Below are 23,137 nucleotides of genomic sequence, written 5' to 3'. Positions count from 1 at the left end.
CATCCTAGCCTTTAAATGAATCGTAAACACGGGATATCTTGGTATTCATCTCCCTTTGAAATATACTGTGAATGGTGGAGGAACAAGCAAATTGCCTTATGTTAATTCTATAGCTGAGTACCAGTGATGGACCTCCTTCAAAGTCATCCTAATTGTTCCTTTTGCTCCTGGAGGAACTCCCAACTTGTCAAAGAGGACATGAAATTGTATAAAAGATCCTTGGGTCCTGATTCTGTCATCTCATATCTGCTTAGGCTTCATCAGGGGAAGTTGGAGTCACAAGACTGAGGTCCCAGTTATGCTGGTATGCCCTGAATATGATATTTGGACATTGGACTATAACCTATGAACTATTTCTAAAAGAACTCTTTGCAACTATGAAGCTCACCATCTCTGCTATGAATCTGAATCTTAAGAATTAAACTCATGTCTGTATGTATATTGATCTTTTAACTATACTCTCTCTCCTTTGTTTTTACAAAATGTTAGTTTAGTTCATAAGAATTGGCTGTAGTGTGTATTTGGGTAAGATCTGGAATATTCAGTAACCTGGGAGGTAATGTGTCCGATCCTTTTGGATTGGTAGAACCTTTTCTTTTATATGATGAAATAAGATTTACAGAAATTTTCATCATATTTGACATGAGTACCTCGATGGAGGCCTGAGGCTGGATCACTTTAAGGGAACTATGTTGTTTGGACTTTTGAGTAACCAGTAAGGTAATAAAGAAGCAGTTTTATGCTGGCTTGGTAAATCTAAGTATTAGAATAGCCACCAGTTTTATGGGGATTGTTTGCCCCATTCTTTGCAGTTCACCCTAATTGAGGGACCACAGCTGGCTCCCCACTAGTAGCCAGGTCACATCCTAAAACTCTCATTTAACTACTTCTCATTGTATACATAATTTGTTGCCAATTCTTGGGCTATTTGGTATTTTTCTTAAAACCCTGATTCCTTATGTCAGGTGATTACATGACTCAGCTTCATTAAAAAAGTAAGTTTCTAGCCATCGTGATTTCAGAAAAAATATGAAAACAATGCTAACGGCTCAAAAAACATAAGGCAAATAAGCCCCAAACATTAATTATTTAAAAAAAAATCATGATTTTGCAGCCAATCACATGATTTCTTAGGGTCTGATTCATGATTTTTCTGGTGTTGACAATAATGCTATACAAATCATAATGAAAGACTAGACCTAGGAGAAATTTTGGATCAGAATATATTTTGTCAAAAACTACCTTTTTCTTCAAGTTTACAAAAAAAGTTGTGATATTGGATCAGCTTTATGAAATATCTTGTCTAAATTTCACAATTTTCTTGCCATGAGACTTACAGAAGATGTTGAGGAAAATTTTCATGTTACTTACTTTTAATTTTAAGATGAATTGTTTGATTGTTATCTGTAATAGTTGCAGTACTGGGTCTGGTTTCCTGAAACCCACGTGGCCAGGAGAGCTAGCAGAAGGCATTGTGACTCATTTTATCAGAAAGGATGGTTATAGTTTGTGTGCTGTCTTTGAACCAATCAGGAAAAAACTTCATAGAGCAGCAGGAGTTTGTGGTTCAGTGCTATAATGTGAGTGATACTATTACTTATTCCCCTCCCAGTTAGGATTTGAGGGGTATAGTACACCCCCATGGTGACCTACAATCAGACTCTGGAGAAGAAGGGAGTTTATCCACCAAAGATGCTGGAGGAAGGTACCAGGTCACCAGGCCTTGGCTAGAAGAAAACACCAACTAAAGTGATGGTGATTGTCAGGGAAGGAGATAGTGTATTTAAAGCTCTTTGTGTTAAAGGAGATTTTAGGGGGAGAGCTGGCTCTGTCACCCAGTGGAGTTCTCTGTAAATGTTAGATAGTTCATATAACTAAGTACCAAAACTTTACCACAGTTGAGGCTCCCCATCATTAAACTGATGTACCTAGTTTTACTATGGTGAGATCAGTTTGCAGTGTGCTTTTATATGCAGTTTTTCTATAGTCAGACTGGATTTTGCTGCTTTTTTTTTTTTTTTTAAACTTCTCTTGCAGTCAAATTGCACACAATGGAATGCAGGTAGGAAAGGGCATGGCTTGATCTGCAAACATGTGAGGCAGCAACAACAAATTAAAAAATATTACACCATCCTCAGCTGTCCAGAGTTCCAGTTTATAGTTATACCTCCTCTCAACGAGCTGCAGGACCTCAGCCTTTGACTGCATAGAAATGGAATGCGCATGTATCCCTCTGAATGCATCAGCATAGAAAGACAGCTCCTGTCCTGAGAGCTTTCAGTTGCCTATTCCCAACCTTCTAGTGCTTAGTCATACTGAGAGAAAGCTATCCCGAAGGGATAGGAGAGCACTCTCATCTGGGCCACCACTTGTACTTGGTCAGCAGAAATAGCTGGACATTATGCAGGGTGTCCACTGGAAGAAAAAGCTGTGCACCGTCCTTAAAGGCAAGGCAGACTTATAGGTTTGCATTCTTTGAAACTGAAGAGATGTAGCCATGCATCAAGATGAGGCATATGTATATTTGTAAGGTGTGAAGGACAGATTTATCTAAATATGTATCCCAGGAAGACATCTGAATTAAAAAGAATGGACTGACCACCAAGTGGCACCTGACTATGTTTGCCTTTAGAATCTTGTGAAAAAAAGGCCCCAAAGGCATTCAGACTGAAAGCTCTCAGGACAGGAGCTGTCTTTCTATGCTGATGCACAAAAGCCTAGTACAAGGGGCCCTGAATGGGACTTCTAGTGACAATACTAATAATAAAACGAAAAATATTTCATTTTTCTTCTCAAGCAAGCATTCAGACCTCCAGAAATGAGTATCATTAGTGGAATTCTAAGAAATCATTATTCCTTTCATGTTCTACTTTGGCAGGCATTGATAGAACTGCAAAAGTTTCTTGGTCTCTCCATAAAACTTTAAAAGATTTGTTGAAATCTAATTAATGGCCTACATGAGGGAAAAGTGAGTAAGGAGATATAAGCATTGGTAAAGAAATGAAAAACAGGGATTTTAGTAAAAATCAAATTTCCATGATAAAGTCATTATTTAGCATATTTAAAATTATGGCTTGAATCTTATTAGATTTAACTGCAAGGCAAATCTTACTAGTGAAAACTCTGAATACTTACTTAGAAAACTAGGTAAATAAAATATCACGTAAAGGCCTATTCATGGGATCAAAAATTTCTCTGTGCATAAAAGAACAACATACTCTTATAGTAAGGAAGTTTGATGTTCTGTACAAAGTTTTGAAAAACTTCAGGAGTTAGTGAGGAGGGGAACTTGGTTTTGAGTAAAATGTCTTGATCTTCTCTAGATAAGCAAATTGTTTCAGATTGGCTGAGGAAATAGAGGCTCTGATGTTAGAATCAGAAATCAGCTTACCTATGCCAGAATTGACAAGATAATACTGGAACAATATAAATGTATCCCTTACTCATCAGCTTGGGACTTGAGAAAAAATCACTCTGACAGGCAATCTGGATTCCTTCCCCCGTCTCTTCAATGCACACAGATTCCTGCCACTCATGGCAACAAAAGATACTGTTCACCTGAAAAAAATCACTGTGGAGAATTCTTCCTTTTCAGTTATCAAGACTATCAAGTAGAAGAGACTATTTATAAAGGTTTCTTTAAATTAAACATGGAATTTATGGAATTCACAGTCTCAGTCCAAGGGGAAAATGAGTGTGATACTGCAAGAAAATCCAAAATTTCTGAGCCTGGGTGATGAAGCATCTGAAGGTTTGGAACATGAACACATCACAAGTTTGCACAATCAATGACCTGTCAGGTACCAACAGATAGAAGACTGTTTGTGCTTGCTTATCCCTGTTTAGAAGATGGACCAGGTTGCATTGGAAAAAGAGCAAGGTACCTACCATCAGAAGTTATTGATTGACAGGACTTGTTGCACGGAACTTTCTGAAAAGAATGATTTATGGAAGAAGTTCACCAAAAATGTAATATAGTAGTAATTGTGAATCTGTACCTATCAGTTTATACATGTTACTACACAACAGAGTGCATTTTCAAGGCTTTTTATTGTATTTGGTATTCAGAAAAATGTATAAAGAGCAAGGAAAATTGGAAAGAGCAGCCAAAGTCCAGCAGGTCTCTGCTAGAGAAAAAGGGGTGTGTAATTTTATGGAAGGACCTTTGATGCACAAGACCAAAGAGGAGTAAAGCAAAAAGACTCCCCTACAAGTAATAGAAAAAAAATCAACTCAAAATTTTTTTCCCCCTCAAATCTAAACCTTAAGACACATCCAATGGGAGACTTGTTCTTCTAAAGTAAACCTTCATGGATGAAAGTGTTCAGGCAGTCATTTTGTTTCCAATAAATCAAAAGCTAGAATTTAGGGATATAGCCTTTTCTTTCTTTGGGTCTGTGAGCTTACTTTTGGAATAAATCAAAAATAAATGATTCCTTGTGACTATGAATATTAATGAAGAGGATGAAGATTAGGGATATCCTTGATTTGAAACTCAGATATTTGTTGTACAAGGTTTTGGCTATAAACTGTTAAAATTTGCTTATTGTTTAGTAACAATTACTTTTGTAAACATGATTCTGAATTTTGTCTGTCTTTCTCTTTTTCTATTTTAATGCTAGTTAGGTTATTAACACCATAATTAATGCAAAAGAGTACCAGCATACCCAATCCTATGTCATAATCAGTATAAGATACGGGATTTATGGAAGAACATTAATCCCGAATAACAATATTATTCTTTATTATTACCATATGTTTAGCTTTAGGGGCATTGTTTTATTGGAGTGAAATGTGGTTTCCAGCAAAAAGAAAAATGACTAAGTACTGTAAAACAGTTTGACCAAGAAAATATTTGTATGAAGTGTACAATGGAGACCAGTGAAAGTAAAGGATTCCTAATGAGTTAAATTAGAAGTTCACTAACTTACTGTAATGCTCAGGAGAGGCACATTTTTCTTAAAGTGGCTGATACCATATACTGTTGTTCTCTAAACTGGAATAGTACCATGGTTTTTCAGTGTAGTTAAATGAGAAGTGTCACACATGTGGTGTTTAGGTATCAAATTAAGTACCGAAAAGACCGAGGCTGGAAGTGTTAGCGCTCCAAACAGACCTACATCTTCAAGGAATGATGCCTAGTGGCTAGAGCAGGGGAATGGGAGTCAGAACTTCCTGGATCAATTGGTAACTATACTGATGATTCACACTGTGACTTCGGGGAAGTTGCTTAGCCACTGTGTGCCTCAGTTGTCCTAAGTAGAAAGTGGGTAGAATACATACGTTAGGAAATTTGAGAAAGCACTCATATGGTATCTGTGGCTATGCCCTAAACTTAATATTAACTCAAAGTCAAGCAATATGCCAGAAAGCAAAACTACAAATTAGATATAGTCATCACAACTAACAAAATATAAGTTCATGTTAATACACAATGGGTCCGTGTCCAAAATACTTTCTTAAATTATCTTTTATTTTACAAGATTGCCTCACAAACCATATTTAACAAATCTGCCAAAATGGTTATATAGGAAGATGGGGTATTTTCCCTAAAGCATTCTTCCTTCACCAAGAAAGGGACAGATTCTGCAAAGCTTTACTAATGAGAGCAGTCTCACCGAAATCCCCACTCTTCAATACTGAAGGGAGGGAGGATTAAGCTTTATGTGAGTATTGGCCTACTGGTAGACACTTCCTAAAATTACTCTGAATAGTAACAGTCAAAAAGTCTTGTAGGATTTTTTTGGTCTCTCACTGATTTCCAGATGAATGTACTAAGCTTCTGATACCTGTGCAATTTAGCTTTGACATGGTTCTGTAGAGGTGTAACAGATTCATTTAAAGTTCTAATTTATTGATAATGCAGAATAAAATAATGAAATCCATCTTACTTTTTCATAGCTGTGTAGGAACTACAGGGCTAACCGGAGTAAAAAATATTAAAACTTTACTTTTGTCACAAAGGTAAGCATATGTGACTCTGAAAGCACATGCAGATTCTGACATCAGGAACAGGAGAAACTGGATGCAAAGTTCTTCTTTCTCAGTCTTCAGAAAAAATGTTCTGCATAGACCTGGCCAGCAAAAACTATCCTTAGCCAACTGGAAAAAGGAGTACATATTTGAGTTCAAGTTATCTTAGTCAACATTTAATTTCTCCATCAAACTATCATCATCTTTTGGCTAATATAGATGTGGTGTTCATAATAAGCTCAAAAACTGGCACTCTGAAAGAGGTCTTGTCATTTTAAGTTTGACACAGAGTAGCAAGAATTGAAGTCATGGAATCAGAAAATGGGAAGATGTATGTTAGCAACTGAATAAAGCAGTTCTGTATGAAAAGCCTCTTGGCATGATGCATTACATGATACTTATGGGGGCAAGTCATCAGGGAAATAACAGTTTAATGCTGGAGTCATTAAATTCTTGCATCTGATGAAGTGGGCATTCACCCACGAAAGCTTATGCTCCAATACTTCTGTTAGTCTTAAAGGTGCCACAGGACCCTCTGTTGCTTTTTACAGATTCAGATTAACACGGCTACCCCTCTGATACTTAAATTCTTGGCAGCCTTTATAATCTTATTTTGATCACAAACAACTGTTTTCAAGGACCTGATCCTGCAAGAGTCTGCATGCCTCCTGAAAAGTACCAAGGGTCTTTCACACCAATTGACTGGAGTGGAGCAGTTTTCAGCAACTCTGAGAGAGGCTCAGCAGCTTGCTGGATCAGTTTCAAATCATTCCTAGAGACATTCCTAGGGAGCTTCACTCTTGGTGGGAACAGCTAAAACAAACTGCAGCCTTGAAACTGTCTGTCTTAGGTATTTATAGGGCAGCAATAACCATAATTAAGTTCCGAAAGGTCAGTATCTCAGATAGGCATCTTCCAGAACTTTCCAGATCAATGGATCTAACTAATTTTGTCCCTGGATTCTCATTAATATACTCATTTGCATGTTATCTTTTCAGCCAACTCCGTTCTCAATTTTAGTCTTGATTTCCTTTGTAAATTCAGTTTTAATTTCATCCTTATCCTCTTTGTATCATCTCCAAAGCAGCTAACTAGTAAGTAGTTTCTTTCTGATTAGTCTTGAGTGGCTCAAATTTCACAACCATCTTATCCATAAATTGTTGCACACCAACACAACACTTGGTCATTAACTTGTTCCATCTAGAAATTGTAATTAAACTGTTTAAATATTACAAACAAGCAGAAGTGGAGAAATCCATAGATAAAATGTCAAATAAGGAAATTTTAAACTGAATAACTTCCACTTTGGTGCACTTTTGTTTTTTAACTGGTATTTTTATACACCACTGCCATTGTTTGTGCCCAATGCATTTCTTAGATTAAATGGAGCATCTTATACATTTAAACTGACCATAAAAGATACCATAGTTCCCCTCTCCATACTGCCTCAGTGAATGATAACTATAGTCTATCATATGCTTAACCAAAGAGATGTCTTGCATTATACTCTGAATAGTAGTAAATATGGGCTCTGGTAAAGCATCAGAGAAAGTGAGTTCCACAATTTGAGGACATTTGACTGAAAACATACTGCCTCCAATCCCCAAAAGAGAATATCTAGAGAATGTCATCAAAAGCACCTCTGTTGATTTTTGGAGACCGCCAGTTCCCAAACCATGTAGAAATTTAACTTGGAATTAATTAGGTAAGCAAACATTATTCAAATGCATGTAATTGGTTTACTTTAACCAAGAAGGCCTTGCATAAACTTCTTTAATTTTTTACTTTTGTGGAGCAGCATTATGGAGTGAATAATCCTCACCACAACACAATGCCTCTTTCTTAATATGTATTCTTAACAAAGCTATTTCTCAATTTACCACAAGAACAGCAAATGTGCCAAATGCTCTCAACTGAATTTCCATACTAAAGTAACATCTGCACATAGAACTCCTTGACAAAACACTCATGATAACGAAACTATCAATATAGGTCAATTAGCCTCTTAGGTTGCTTAATCCTGATAAAACCACAGAAAGGCTGACATGGGATGCAATCAGTAAAGAATTTAAGGACAGTAGCATAATTAATGCTAATAAATAGGGTTTTATGGAAAATAGATCTTGTCAAACAAATTTAGATTTTTTTCTGAGAGTACAAGTTTGGCTGATAAAGGTAAATAACTATGTTGACATTTATTTAGACTTTTATAAACCATTTGACTTGGTACTGCATAATCTGATTTAAAATAGTACTGTACAAAAGCACATACTAAATAAATTAAGAATTGGCTAATGGATAGATCTCAAGAAGTAACAGTAAACCATCATAATCATCATCCATTGAGGGTGCTTCTAATGGTGTTCTGTAGAAAAGAGTTCTTAGCCCAGTGCTATTCACTATCTTTATCAACGATCTGGAAAAAAATAGGAAATCATTGCTGGGAAAGTTTGCAAGTGACACAAAATTTGATGGAGTGGTAAATAATGATTAAGGAAGTGTTGTTGTAGCCATGTCGGTCCCAGGATATTAGAGAGATAAGGTGGGTGAGGTACACCTGAAAAAGAGTTCTGTGTAAGCTCAAACTTCTCTCTCATCTGCACAAGTTGGTCCAATAAAAGATTACCCCACCCACCTTATCTCTCTAATGATTAGGGAAGTCATTTTTACAGAGCAATTTGGATTGCTTGTGGCTGGGCTCCCTTGAACAACATGTGTTTTACTACTGACATATTCAAGGTCCCACATCTAGTGAAAAAGAATGTAGGGCACACTTAATGGATAGAAGACTGAGAGAAGTACTCCATAGAAGACTTGGAGTTGTGGTGGATAAGTAACTGAACATCGGGTCTCAGAACAATACTGTGATCAAGACTGAGAATATGATGGTTGGGAAATATTGAATAGAGGCAGGAAGGTGGTATTACTTCTTAGTGAGACCATTACTGGAATACTTTGTCCAGTTCTGGTGTCCACACTTTTAAAAGAATGTTGAAAAATTGGAAGGATTCAGAAAATAGCAATACCAATGATTCAAGGTGTGAAAATTCATCCTTATAGGGAAAGATTTAAGTAACTCATTCTATTCAGTTTATCAAAGAGCAGATTAAGAGGTAACTTGATCATGGTAGATATGTACCTAAACTGGAAGAGAAATTCTGATAGCAAAAACTCTTTAATCTAAAAAGGCAATGGCATAACAACATCTAATGGTGGGAAATTGAAGCTAGACAAATTCAGACTCAAAGCTTTTTTGTCCCTTTGCGCTGGCTCCTACAATAAATGATTTTTTCATTTGTATGTCATATCATGAAATCCAGACTCCAGTGCCATTGAATCAAAGGAAGAAGCAAAGGTGAAGGGTTATATTTAGAGAAGAAAAGAAATAGTGGATATGAGGCTCAGCTGGAATACGTCTGATGTGTCAGTTGTTTTCTGTTGCCATTTGAATACTGCTTAGGAAGTGTAAATAGAAGCAACTAGAAATTTATTAAAAATGCATATATAGTATATTCTAGGTAAGTACAAGTAATTTATTTTTCTTTGTGTAAAATATGTTGATTTTTTAAATCTCTGTGTGAAATTACAGAGTTCACTACAGTCAGTTCTGTATGGTACCTGCTGGTACAAACCTTCAATTGTTTTGCTGAAGCCGGTTCGGAATATAAACTGAAATTCTTAACTCTGTGAACAGTAATATGGTAAAAGAGAATTTAATTCAATAACAAGAAAGGAAAAGAGTTCAATCTGATACATCTTTTAGATGAATACTTTTTATGTTAATTTGTATTCCACTCCATTCCGTTTGAAAAAGACAATCTCACAAAAAGCTCTACTTAAAAATAGAGACTTTAAAGAGGCATACAATTAATAAAAAATAATCACAACTAAAATGATACAGTATTATTTTGAGTTTATCTATATATAGTTGTGTCAAAGGTGGTGCTTCTTAAAATTGATCTACAAATCAGTTCCATTAAAGTATGCAACTCCTTTCAGCATATAAATACTGATATAGTCTTCTAGAAAGACTCTTCACATTTAATTAGCCAGTTAATGAATGTATTTACTGTGCTGTCTCATATAATGCAAGCATGCACAAGTTAACATCAATAAAGTCTATGTTAAACATTTCCAAAAGTATATACAATTGAACCTCTTTTAATTTGTACTTTCTTGATTGCTATTAATGCTTTAAAAAGCACAAACATTAACTTATTAAATCTTCAGAATAAAAGAGCAAATAGCATAAACTACATTTAAACTCTGTCGTAAGCAAAAAATAGAGGGTTTTTTTTCCTTGGCCTTGAATTATCTTAAAGGTCATTTGAACTCGTAAACATGCATTCCCAAATTAATTAATTAGAAACACAAGTTAGCCGCAGTTAAAAACAGTTTAATTTTTATTCCTTATTCGCCACCCAAGTCTTTCCTGTCCCATCTTTACCAATTTGAGATCCAACACAATTTACTTAAGGGCAGTGCTCGCTAGATGTTTTATTTACAAGTTCCCTACAAATGCTTTTTTTGGTCAATACCAGTTCCTGTCTTCATAAAAATCAGCAAACTTTCTGCTTTCATAATTGGTGATTTTGATATACGGATCAAATGTGATATATCATGTGCAGAAGGTTAAAAAAATATGTTTTCATATGTAGAGATGGAAGAAAATTCTGCCATTATGAAACATTTAGAATTTTTTTTAAATACACTTTAGAGGTGTTAAAAATGAACGAACATCAATTTTAAAGGGAAAGTGCTTACAAGGCATAAGAAATAGATCCTATGGTGAATTTTGTCTTTGTCTGCCTTTCCTGAGGAACTATACCTCCTCTCTTTCTTTCCCTTTCTTTCTTTCCAACATTTAAAGGCAGTTTTAAAAGGGGAGCAAAGCAGACTCACAGCCACTGTGATACAGGTTTCATTCTTTATCTGTAAACGTCTTCTCATAACATACACATATGCCAAACTAGAGGAACAACTGAGGGAAAAATCCATGGTAGCTGCTCTGCTGGAAAATGTTTCTGATGCCAAAACCCTCCTGTGGCAACGGCTATAGAAACAATGGTATTTGTGAGTGGGGCTTTCATTCTGGGAGAGCAGGGCCGGCTCTGGCTTTTTGGCTGCCCCAAGCCAAAAAAAAAAAAATGGGGCGGTCAGAGCGGCAAAGCAAAAACAAAACAAAACAAAAAAACTGGAGCACGGGTGCAGGGGGACTGGCTGGGGGGGGAGGGAGCGGGCGGGAGAGAGAGAGAAGGGGGCGGCCAGGGCTACAGCAGGGGCACTGCCACGCGGCCCCTCCCGCTGTGCCGCCCCCTGCCAGGAGGGCTCCGCTCCGGTCGGCAGGGAGGGAAGGAAGAGGACTGCCCTGCAGGGCGCTCTGTTCTCTGCGCCGCCACCACCTACAGGGAGGTTGGAGCGGAACAACAACAACAACAAAAAAGCGGCCGTGCCGCCCTAGGATTGGGCAGAATGCTGCCTCGAACAATCTGCCGCCCCAAGCACCAGCTTGCTCAACTGGTTCCTGGAGCCGGCCCCGTGGGAGAGCAGTATCCACAGAGACATTAGGAGGAGAGAGCTATTTGCAAAAACACCAGATGATGTTGGAGTGTTTGGAAATGGATCCATATGCATAGGGCTTCCACAGTACAAAACCTACACTTAAGAATCTTTTCTCATTGCTCCCTGCGCATTCTTGTCAGAGGGCACCCACTTTGCATACACTGATGGCCAATAAAAGACTATTGGTCATATAGGCTTCTTGGAGCTAAGGAGAAGTCAGAAGGAAAGCTAGTGGGAAAGGTCTTTTGAAGTAGGTTAGGTCTGGTTGGATGCCAAAAATTAGGCTGTTCTGACGGTTTAGCTGACAGTTCTTAGAAACAGCAAGGAACGGTTGGCGTCACATTCTCAACCTCCAAAGTAGAAAAGTGTCAGGAAAGAGTCATGTTCTCAGCATCTTGGCTGGTAAGCTGATCACAGAGAAATTAAATAATTGATCCTGCACAGTGCAGGAAAATGTGCCAGAATGTATAAGTCCAAGATAAAAAATGATGAGCAGATTATGGAGCACAGAAAAACTAATAAGAGCACTTTTTACTGCCAAGAAGTAATCCCAGCCTTCTAGCAGGAATAAGGAGGAAACATGTTCCAACCCCTAATTCCTTTGGACTCAAACTTCATTGGGATTTTAGGGGTTCTACCAGAGGCATTAGGTCTCATGCAAGCCCCTCTTCCCCAACCACATGAGCTTTGGGGAGGGAAAACAGGGGCAGAGCCAGTCGTAGAAATTGGAGACTAGCCCAACAGGAGCAGGTAACCAAGCACCTCTTCATAGCTCCCAGGACACAGGAGAGGTCCTCACACTCTGCTGCCTTCAATTAAGGTTTTGGACATTTTCTGTTTGCTGACTGACTGCTTGTTTTGACTGCCTCTACCCCATCCTTCACAGTCCCTCAGCTGCCATATTCCTTCCCTATTCTGCTCTTTCCCTATCCTCATCTCTGTTTCTGTCCCTTCAATTTCACTCTTCCTATTCCTTTGTCTTTCCTGCTTCCTTGAGCCTATTAAATCATCCCTTCATGCCTCTCCCTTTATCCCCAATCTGTAAAATATACGAAAATCAACAAAACTCCCATCCACACCCTCAGAAGCACACAACAAAAAGGAACCAAGCTAACCTTTACCATCGACAACTCTAATCATTCTGCTTATTTTTTGCATGCCCTTCTTTCAGCCTGTGTCTGTGCAATTCTCAGCACAATGGAGCGCTTATCTCTGCTGGTGCTATTGTAAACCACAAACCTACAAACCACAAAACAGATGCTGGCATTACTGTAAAGTACAGAAAGAAGAACAGGAGTACTTGTGGCACCTTAGAGACTAACAAATTTATTAGAGCATAAGCTTTCGTGGACTACAGCCCACTTCTGCATCCGAAGAAGTGGGCTGTAGTCCACGAAAGCTTATGCTCTAATAAATTTGTTAGTCTCTAAGGTGCCACAAGTACTCCTGTTCTTCTTTTTGTGGATACAGACTAACACGGCTGTTACTCTGAAACCTGTAAAGTACAGCTGTTCCATGAGCAGAGCATAGGTTTGTGTAGTGAATGTGTTTTTTGCAGCTTGGATTCTCATATACAACTTCCCACCACAAATATGGAGGCACAGGTGCACCTACCCATAACAGTAATAATACTGGTTGTTAAACACCTCATCATCATGTTGGAGATTACAGTTTGGTACATGTTTCCTCATACATTTATATATTCCACCTGAGGACTGCTTCTTTTATCCTGGTCATTTGTGAGTACGGATGCAAGCATAGAGACTAACAACTGCTCAGTATGAGGCAGAGTTAAGTACATGTAATTATTTTTACACATGCGCAAACCTAACTGGTGGTGGCGTGGAAAAATGTTTCCTACATGGTAGGCCAAAGAAACACGTCTCTGAAGTAGAGGAAGTATATTGAGCTTCTGTCTAGTAAAGGTGAGACATAAGGAGTTCCTATCGACTTTTCTGGTTGTTTATAGCAGAGATAGTAACGCCAGAAGCTTCTTTCGCAGAGTTGCTTCAATGGAATGTTATGGGTAGGTGCACCTGTGCCTCCATATTTGTGGTGGGAAGTTGTATATGAGAATCCAAGCTGCAAAAAACACATTCACTACACAAACCTATGCGCTGCTCATGGAACAGCTATACTTTACAGTAATGCCAGCATCTGTTTTGTGGTTTGTAGGCGTTTTAGTCTTGTGGAGTTGTTTTAACCTTGTTGACTTCTTAAGGTGTTCTTGCTGTGTGTTTTCACTAATTCATGGTGAATATTTTTTTCCACGTCTTGAATGCAGTTCATTGTTTTCTACTTTCTACATTGGCTCTGACTGTTGGCCTCATACACGTGGCAACACATATGACTTTGGTTGCCTTTTGCTCACCAACCATGTAGATTAAGAGTGCACATTGATCAAGGATAGCCATAATAGATTAGATTATTTTTAATTTATTTAACATAGATTCTATGCTAAGAACTACTGGATCTCAATGTTTGGATTATTCTGAAATGGATCAATATTGTTCTAGGTTTTCAGATTGCTCCCTTCTTCAGCAGTTTCAGTATGATTATGTAACAAATTGAAGACACTAAGATAATGCCACTAAAATAACGAATTAAATACTGCACTACTCAAACTGAACAACTAATTGCTGTTTCCAGACAAAAACAAGTGTAAAAGTTTCCTCTTTCTCTTCCTCTCTTGTTGGATTCTCATACTTTCATATGAAAAGAAATCGAAAGGATTGGGATTATTTACTTTTGAAAAGAGACAAGTAAGAGCAGACAAGGTAAAAGTATGGTATGGAAAAGCATTGTTTCGTAATACAAGGAGTCTTCTGATTTAAATCGAAAGGCAGCAAATTCAAAACTGATAAGAAATACATTTTCACACAGTGCATAATTAGACTATAGAACTCATTACCACAGGATGTTGTTGAAGCCAAGAATCCAACAAGATTATTCAAAGTGGTACTAGACATTTATCTGGATAACAAGAAGATTCACAGTACTAACAGTTAATGCTTAGAAATTTTTTTTGGAAGGGATATAAAACCCTATACTTCAAGCCTTAGGGACTGGGTTGACTATTAGGTATGAAAACGAGGCTTTTATGTGGGTGGATTTTTCCACATCTGCCTACTGTGTAGTTTCTTGCACCTTCCTCTGAAGTGTCCGGTACTGGCTACTGTAAAAGTCAAGATACCACACAAAACTGATTCCAGGTCTGAGTCAGACTGGTAATTTCAAAGTTTCCTATGATTTTAAAGCAGAGAATTCAGTGCATTTTATTATTGTCCTGCATTTCCTACTGAGCAAGCATTCCTTGCTTCCACAACTCAAAGTTAAATTCTGGTCCTATTGAAGTCAATGGTAGTTTTGCCATTTAATTCAGTGGGGCCAGAATTTCACCCTTAATGTTTAAAGCAGTGGTTCTAAAACTGGGGCCGCTGCTTGTGTAGGGAAAGCCCCTGGCAAGCCGGGCTGGTTTGTTTACCTGCCCTGTCCGCAGGTCTGGCCGATCGCGGCTCCCACTAGCCGCGGTTCGCTGCTGCAGGCCAATGGGAGTTGCTGGAAGCGGCGGCCTATTACGTGCCTCGGCCTGCGCTGCTTCCAGCACCTCTCATTGGCCTGGATCAGCGAACCGTGGCCAGTGGGAGCCGCGATTGGCCAGACCTGCAGACCGGACAGGTAAACAAATCGGCCCGGTCTGCCAGGGGCTTTTCCTACACAAGTGGTGGCCCCAGTTTGAGAACCACTGGTTTAAAACAATCTACAACTTTTGTATGTTGAGTTGCCACTACTGCCCCTTTTTTCCCCATCGTCTGCTTGTATTGATCCCCTTCCTTCAGGCAAACCAGCTAATGGGATTTCACATGTGAGATTAAAAACCCAGATAGAAAGAAGTTCACCTTTGCTGCTTTTTTGCGCAGAGGGACCCTGAAATGAACAGAGACTCTTCTCAGCTTCCTAAGGCAAACTAGTCATCAAACATACACTAGAATGGATACAGGGAATTTTCTTCAGCATCAGTGAGGGAGTTTGATGGTTGTTTGATGGTTCTTCATACTGTCTTCCTTCATGACATAATATTGCTGTTTTGTTATCGACCTTAATCATGCAACCCCCCAAGGAGCAAAAGTCCTGTGCCTTCCCAACTTCCTATAATTCAGAAAATTGAGACTTTTATGGCACTTGGAAGGAAAGCAATCAATGGCCTTGCTCAATCCAGTCAAAACATGAATGTAGTTTTTTGAATTTCAGAAAGAGTTCGAAGTCAAAGGGTCTATCGGATCATCTCCTGTATATCACAGGCCACCAGAACCACCTACCACCCACACACTACACCTAACAACCAACTTTAGACCAAAGTATCACAGCCCACAGGAGATCAGACTATTATGTACCACAGACAGAGAATAGGAGAGACCAAGACACACTGGTGCCCAAGGCCCCCACAATGGCAGGGAAATGATTAAGTGAGATATACCCACATAATCCTGGCAAGTATCCCATACCCACATGCTGCAGAAAAAGGCAAAAACTCAACAAAGTTACTGCCAGTCTGAACTGGGGGGAAATTCCTTCCCGTCTCCACATACAGTTGAGGTAATAAATTTGTCCAGTTTACTCTTAACACTAATTAAGTTGTTTGCTCCCAGAACTCCTATTGGGGAGGCAGTTCCAGAACTTCACTCCTCTGATGGTTAGAAACTGTCTTCTAATTTCCATCCTGAATTTGTTCATGGCCAATTTATATCCATTTGTTCTTGCACCAACATTGTCGTTTAGCTTAAATAGCACTTCACCCCCCTGGTATTTACCTCCCCTCCTATTGTATTTATAGACAGCAATCATATCCCCTCAGCCTTCTTTTTGCTAGACTAAACAAGCCAAGTTCGTCCAGTTTCCCCTCATACGATAGACCTTTCATCCCTTGATCATTCTACTTGCTCTTTTCTGCATCTGTTCCAGTTTAAAATCATCTTTCTTGAATACAGGTAACCAGAGTTGTACAATGGCATTAATACTTCATTACCTTTGCTGGAAATTCCTTGCCTGATACACCCTAGGATCACATTTGCCTTTTTCACGGCTGTCTAACGTTGGTGGTTCATAGTGAGCGACCCACACACACAAGTCTCTCTCCTCCTCTGTCACTTCCAACTGGTAAGCCCCTAGCTTGTAGCAGAAATTCTTCTTATTAGACCCTAAGTGCTTAACCTTGCACTTTGTATTACTGAATTTCATTTAATTTCTTTCACTCCCATCTGCAAGGTCATCCAGCTCTTCCTGTATAATATTCTGTACCTTCTCTGTACTGACGATGCTTCGCAACTTTGTATTATCAGCAAACTTCATCAGCACACTCCTACTTTATGAGCCACAGTCATTAATGCAAATATTTAATAAGATTGGTCCCAAGACTGATCTTTGAGGAACTCCACTAGTAGCCTCCCTCCAGTCCAGCACAACCCATTGCCTTGTCCCCTTTAGCCAGTTCCTTATCCATCTTACAGCTCTTGTACCGATCCCCAGCTTTTCCTAATTTAACAAATAATTTCCCATGTGGCACCATATCAAATACTATTCTGATGTCCAAGTAAATTAGATCTACTGCACTTCACGTATATAAAAAAGTCAGTTATTTTCTCAAAGAAGGAAACTGGATTCTACCTTTAGTAAACCCATGTTGTGTTGCATCTCCTTTACCATTCACCTCTATGAATTTAATTTAGTCTTTCCTTCACAATTTGTTCTAAAGCCATGTCTACTTCTGAAGTCAGACTAACAGGTTTGTAATTGTTCAGGTCACTTTTTCTGCCTTTGTTAAATATAGGTACATTAGTTATTCTCCAGTCAGATTGTAGTACCCCCAAACAGATAGATTTATTAAAAATACTTGCTACCAGACTAGCAATATCTTGTGCCAGTCTTTCAGTATCTGGGACAGAAGTTATCCGGTCCCCACGATTTGAGCACATTAAGCTCTTTAAAGGTTTTTTCCCCACTTCAGATGTGGTAATTTCCATTTCTAGATACTAATTTCCATCAGCCATACTGCCTTTATGCATATGTTCCATATTATCATCCTTATTGAAGAAAGAAAAAGGAAAAAGAAAGGGGGAGGGAAAAATGAAATAAGAAAAACAGGATAAGAAATATTCCACTCAGAAACCTGGTTGACTGATGTCTCCTAGTTTCCTTAGGAAAGCATGTAGTAGCAGAACACCAGTCATAACTAAATTACTAATAACTAGAGTTGGTCAGGAATATTTCACCAAAACATTTTTTTAAAATAGAAAATGACATTTTGTTGAAACCTAAACTTTTTGCAGAAAAGTATTTGTCTGAACAACACTTTTATCAGGAAAGGCTTCTCAGGTCAAGGGTGGAAAAAATGACAGAGAGAGAGAGAGAGAGAGAGACATACTGCTGCACTGCAGAATAGCCACCAGCCCAGTGGATAGGGCCCTCATGTTAGACACAGGAAACCCGGATCCAAGTCCCTGCTCTGTTTGGTTTGGAGCAATAACTTTAATCTGGGTCTCCACATTCCAGGTGAGTGCACTCACCACTTGGCTATTCTGGGGCTCTCTTTCTTATTTTTCATTAAACATTTAGAATTCTTGGTTTTGTTTTGTATTAGACTGAAACCAAATTTAGTATTTTTCTGCTAAACAGATTTCTTGTTTTCTGCCCAGCCCCACTAACAACATACAACTGAAGCATGAACATCTTTCAAAGAATTCAGAAAGGGCCACTGTATCTCTATAACTGCAGATTCTTAGATTTATGACAAAAGGCAAGAGGAAAGACCTGCTGGATACAAGCCATTGTCCAGTTGGTCCACCTACTACATAATTCCACTGTATATATCAGGGAAGAGCTGTGGCCACATTACTACTCCAGCCCAAATCCTGCTTTATTGGCCACGTTGAAGTTGTAGTCCAGATACCCAGAGACAGCCAAAGAGTCTGCTCCTCCGGGGACACTTGCATATGGTTGACACTCAGGGTATGTGCTCATTATCAGAATTTCACCTTGACTGAAAATCTGTTCTTCAAAAACTGAATATGTCATTTTCAGATATTAACAATTTTGTTCATTTTTCAACCAGTCTTGTTTTAACTTAGTCATGGATATAAGCTACTCCTCAATGAGGAATGTTGCCATGTCAAGTTTCAAATTCAGCCATTTTTGATCTATCCATGTTGAAAAGAAATATGGCAACATTTTAGAGAGAGAAAGGTGTTTGTTTTCTTGAACATGGACATAACACAAAAACTCTGGAAGGAATTTTACTTAAAATTAGCAAAAATGTTCACCTTTGGATGGAGACTAAGCATGGAAGGTGAAATGAAGATGTTCTCAGCATGTGAAAATATGTAATACACACCCTGCATCCATGCAGCTAATGTACTTACTGCATATACTGCAGATTTCAGATTCATATTAAAACTCCACTACACCAAGGCTGGAATAATTTGACAGATGCTAAATTTATGATCCTAATAGTTACTTGCATGTGAAAACGTTTTGCTATGCTTGTGATTTTTGTCAAGGTATTAAAATCATTGCCATATGCAGGGAGACATATTTTAACCTCATTGTTAAATTAAAAGCATTCATATTGAATCAGTGACAAAATTGACCAAGTATATATGTTTTATATAAGTTACATTTTGAAAACTTTGTTAAAATTTGTAACCTAATATATTGAATTATTTTAAAATATTTTCAATTTTTAAGTCCATCATATATTATATTATTTTTAAGTCCACATTTATATATAGTGGCATATCAATGTTCTATTAACATACAAGAATACAGTGTGTGCATATTTGTTTATGGTTATGTGGATGTGGCGTATATAAACGTAACATATGGGTATATTATGCAAAGTATGTGCATATTGTATTTATATCATTATCAATACATTATATATAAAGGTGTCAATATTTTGTTTATAATTTATTCTCTAATAGTTGAAACAATGTCATAGGTGTATATTTCTATTAAGAGTATCTAATGACATAATGATAAACGTCATTAGACTCTTTTCTATTTCTTGCCAGTATATAACTGGTGAAACATTTATAAATGCCTGTAAGATATGAAAAGCAAAACGTTTTTATCAAAGCTACATACAAAATCATTACCCAGAACCTTGCTCAGAAATTTTAAATTGAATTAAAAAAATGAATTTAAATAATACAAAAGTGTTAGATGGTAAAATCAACCATTGGAATGAAATCTACTTCCACTATTGTGGAATCAATATCACTTGAAATTCAAGTAATGACCTCTAGGGGGATAGACTAAAGTTGTAAGTTCTTTCCTAATGTAAGAATTCTGGACTCAAACCTGCAAACTGTTACTATTGCACATATACTTTGTTCTAAGTAGAGTACTACAAAGTGACTCTGCTTATAAGAAAATAATATGATTTTTAAAAATGTTCTGCACGGACCTAACTGCTCCAACTAAAGTCAATGGTAAACTCGCATTCATTTCAATGGGAGCAGAGTTAGGCCAATGCTGAGCACTTTTGTAAGTTTCATCCAGTAGTTACTGTATGCAGAACTAATCCTTACATTTTTGGGCTCCTAATCAGGAAAGCACTTAAGAACATGCTTAAATCCCTCCCTATGTAAGAAAACACTGACAAGCCTTATTGACTTCAATGAGACTAAGCACGTTATTAAGCACTTTTCTGAACAGGGATGATTTACTGACTGGAGGCTTTAAGGTTCTATTTGTTGAAAAAGAGAAAAACATCTTAGATTATTTTTAAATTGTTTGATTTCAAGAAAATAATGAGCAGTTTATTTTATGTGGTATAGGACTGCTACCCTTCTTGATTGTCAAAGGATAGTTTTTACAGAGCTATCCTGTGTCTTTTGAGCTATTGTCCAAGACCTTAAAGCATCCAAAAACATTTGAGGCCATCACAGTTTCACACCCTGTCAGGGTTCCTTCCCCACTCTGAACTCTGGGGTACAGATGTGGGGACCTGCATGAAAGACCCCCTAAGCTTATTTTTACCAACTTAGGTTAAAACTTTCCCAAGGCACAAGTTCCACCTTGTTCTTGAACAATATGCTGCCACCACCAAGTGATTTAGACAAAGAATCAGGGAAAGGACCACTTGGAGTCCTAGTCCCCCAAAATATTCCCCCAAGCCCTGCACCTCCTTTCCTGGGGAAGGCTTGAGAATAATATCCTTACCAATTGGTACAGGTGAACACAGACCCAAACCCTTGGATCTTAAGAACAATGAATAATCAATTGGGTTCTTAAAAGAAGAATTTTAATTAAAGAAAAGGCAAAAGAATCACCTCTGTAAAATCGGGATGGTAAGTACTTTATAGAATAATAAAAGATTCAAAAACACAGAGGATTTCCCCTCTAGGGAAAACTTTAAAGTTACAAAAGCAGGGATGAACCTCCCTCTTAGCACAGGGAAAATTCACAAGCTAAAACAAAAGATAACCTCACACATTTCTTTGCTATTACTTACTATTTCTGCAATACTAGATGCTTAGTCCAGATATGCTTAAGGAGATGTATTTTTCCTGCCCTGGTTCCTTGCTGACTCGAAGAGAACAAAACAAAGACACAAACAAAAACCTTCCCCCACAGATTTGAAAGTATCTTCTCCCCTTATTGGTCCTTTTGGTCAGGTGCCAACCAGGTTATCTGAGCTTCTTAACCCTTTACAGGTAAAAGAGGAATTAACCCTTTACAGGGTAAAGAGGGATTTTATGCTACCGTTAGCTGTATGTTTATAACACACCCTAATGGGCCATGTCAAACCATCCAGGCATTGTCCGGCTACGCCAGGAGGACAGGAGACACTGGATGTGCTTTAATTAGACCACAACTCTATTCTTAAATATCTGGGACTAACCATCAGATAAAATTTTACAGTGCAGGTAATTCCATCATTCTTTCCAAATACTTGTGGGGCTGCCATCAGCCTTCCCCCTTACCCATATCCTATTCCCAGCCAACCCACTGCTCTGTATGAGAGTTAAGGGGGGCTATAAAGGAGTGGTGGGAGTTGACTCCTCACCATACCAGCTGTAGGAGTCCCAAACCCCCCTTCTCTGATTCTTTAAAGAATACCTCCTTTAAATCCTTTACCAGTCCATTTTATCTGATCACCATGTCCATTCCCTGCAGAATATCTGCACAGGACATTTGCCACAAGCTTACATGATGAATTGTGACAGTATAGCCTAATGCCCATTTCATTTCATAACTTAATAGACCTATAACCTGCAGTAGGGAAGGCCACCCCCCGCAAAAAAACAAAAAACAAAAAACCAAACCCACATCTTGTCTAACCCAATCTGGTGGTGAGGGAAAAATTCCTTCCCAGCCCCCCTGAGAAAGAACCATCTAGGATAATGACAGCAACAGAACATGAGTATTTTAACTACTTACATGAGTGTGAGGTTGGGTGCTGTTCACCTGCTTCAGGTAAAAGAGGTCTGGACCCCATCGGATCACCTGTGGGAGAGAGGGCAAGATGTTTGCTGACCTGGTCTGTCTGACTGCTCCCTACTTTTTATGTGGAACAGGTAATCTTGGGGGCAGGAGCGGGCTTTAGGGCAATGACCCCTTTCCTCTGAACAGGTGGAAAAGTCACCCTTGCAATTAAACGGGGACAACTCACCTTCTTTGTCAAACCAAACAAAGGTTAGTTATTTAATATGTGGTGAGGGCAATTGAAATCCTAATGGTAAAATATCTGTAAAGTTTTTTCTGGGTTATCCATAATTATTCTTAAAATGGCACACCCATAGACTATTCTCCCCTGATAGAGAGAGATCTGATGATATAGCAATGCAATATGGTTTTCTTTTTCCTAGCTGGCAGTAGATTTTTTGTGACATCTGATTTTTGCTCACTGCAAGAGTGTGTTTGTTTTAGGGGGAAGTAGAAGGATTGGGAGAGTTTAAAGTATGGTATCTACAGTTAGCCAGTTTTTCTGCTGACTAGTTCAGTTTTCTGTGGATATATTATGCTGGATTAAGCACTCAATCTACTGCAACTCACAGTTGAGTATTTGCTCATTATGTAATTCCTGTAACACCAATGACACACACACTGCCATCCATCCAGTGCTTAATTTGTAATGAACGAGGTGCCGTGGCTCAAGCAATTGTTTTACATCCATAACTGATGCAGCAAGCCCAGAGCTATGAACTGCCAAGCCTCGATGTGTCAGGGCTGAGCCCTGGCACAAATTAAGCATTGCATCCATCAGATGATTGGTATGTAGTATCACACATTGTTTGACTAAGGGTACCTCTACACTGCAGCTGGGAGAGAGCTTCCCAGCTCAAGTAGACAGACAAATGCTAGCTCTGCTAAATCTAGTGGGCGAAAAGTAGCAGCATAACCAGGGGTAGCACAGGCAGCAGCTTGGGCTAACCAGCCGAATACAAACCTGCCTGGCCACCTTGGCTATACACTTGGGCAGCTAGCGCAAGCCCCTGCCTGTGCTCCCCCTGGCTACTCTGCTGCTTTTAGCATGCTAGGTTGAGCAGAGCTAACACAGGTCTGTCTACTCAAGCTGGGAAGCACACTCCCAGTTGCAGTG

At 38.6% G+C, this 23,137-nt stretch overlaps 2 protein-coding genes across 6 annotated transcripts in view; one reads left to right on the top strand and one right to left on the bottom strand.

Annotated features, from left to right (window-relative positions):
• FAM227B (family with sequence similarity 227 member B) overlaps positions 1–23,137 on the bottom strand; it is a 175,359-nt gene that overhangs the window by 102,997 nt on the left and 49,225 nt on the right. For both annotated transcript variants that reach the window (XM_054041545.1, XM_054041546.1), the window contains exon 11: positions 21,976–22,041. In XM_054041545.1, coding sequence (XP_053897520.1) covers positions 21,976–22,041 — 66 coding nt within the window. The remainder of the gene's footprint in view (positions 1–21,975; positions 22,042–23,137) is intronic.
• FGF7 (fibroblast growth factor 7) overlaps positions 1–23,137 on the top strand; it is a 119,967-nt gene that overhangs the window by 86,436 nt on the left and 10,394 nt on the right. The window lies entirely within an intron of this gene.

Source organism: Malaclemys terrapin, chromosome 10, assembly GCF_027887155.1.
Source record: "Malaclemys terrapin pileata isolate rMalTer1 chromosome 10, rMalTer1.hap1, whole genome shotgun sequence".
Lineage (NCBI taxonomy): Eukaryota > Metazoa > Chordata > Testudines > Emydidae > Malaclemys > Malaclemys terrapin.
This window is presented reverse-complemented; position numbering and strand designations above follow the sequence as displayed.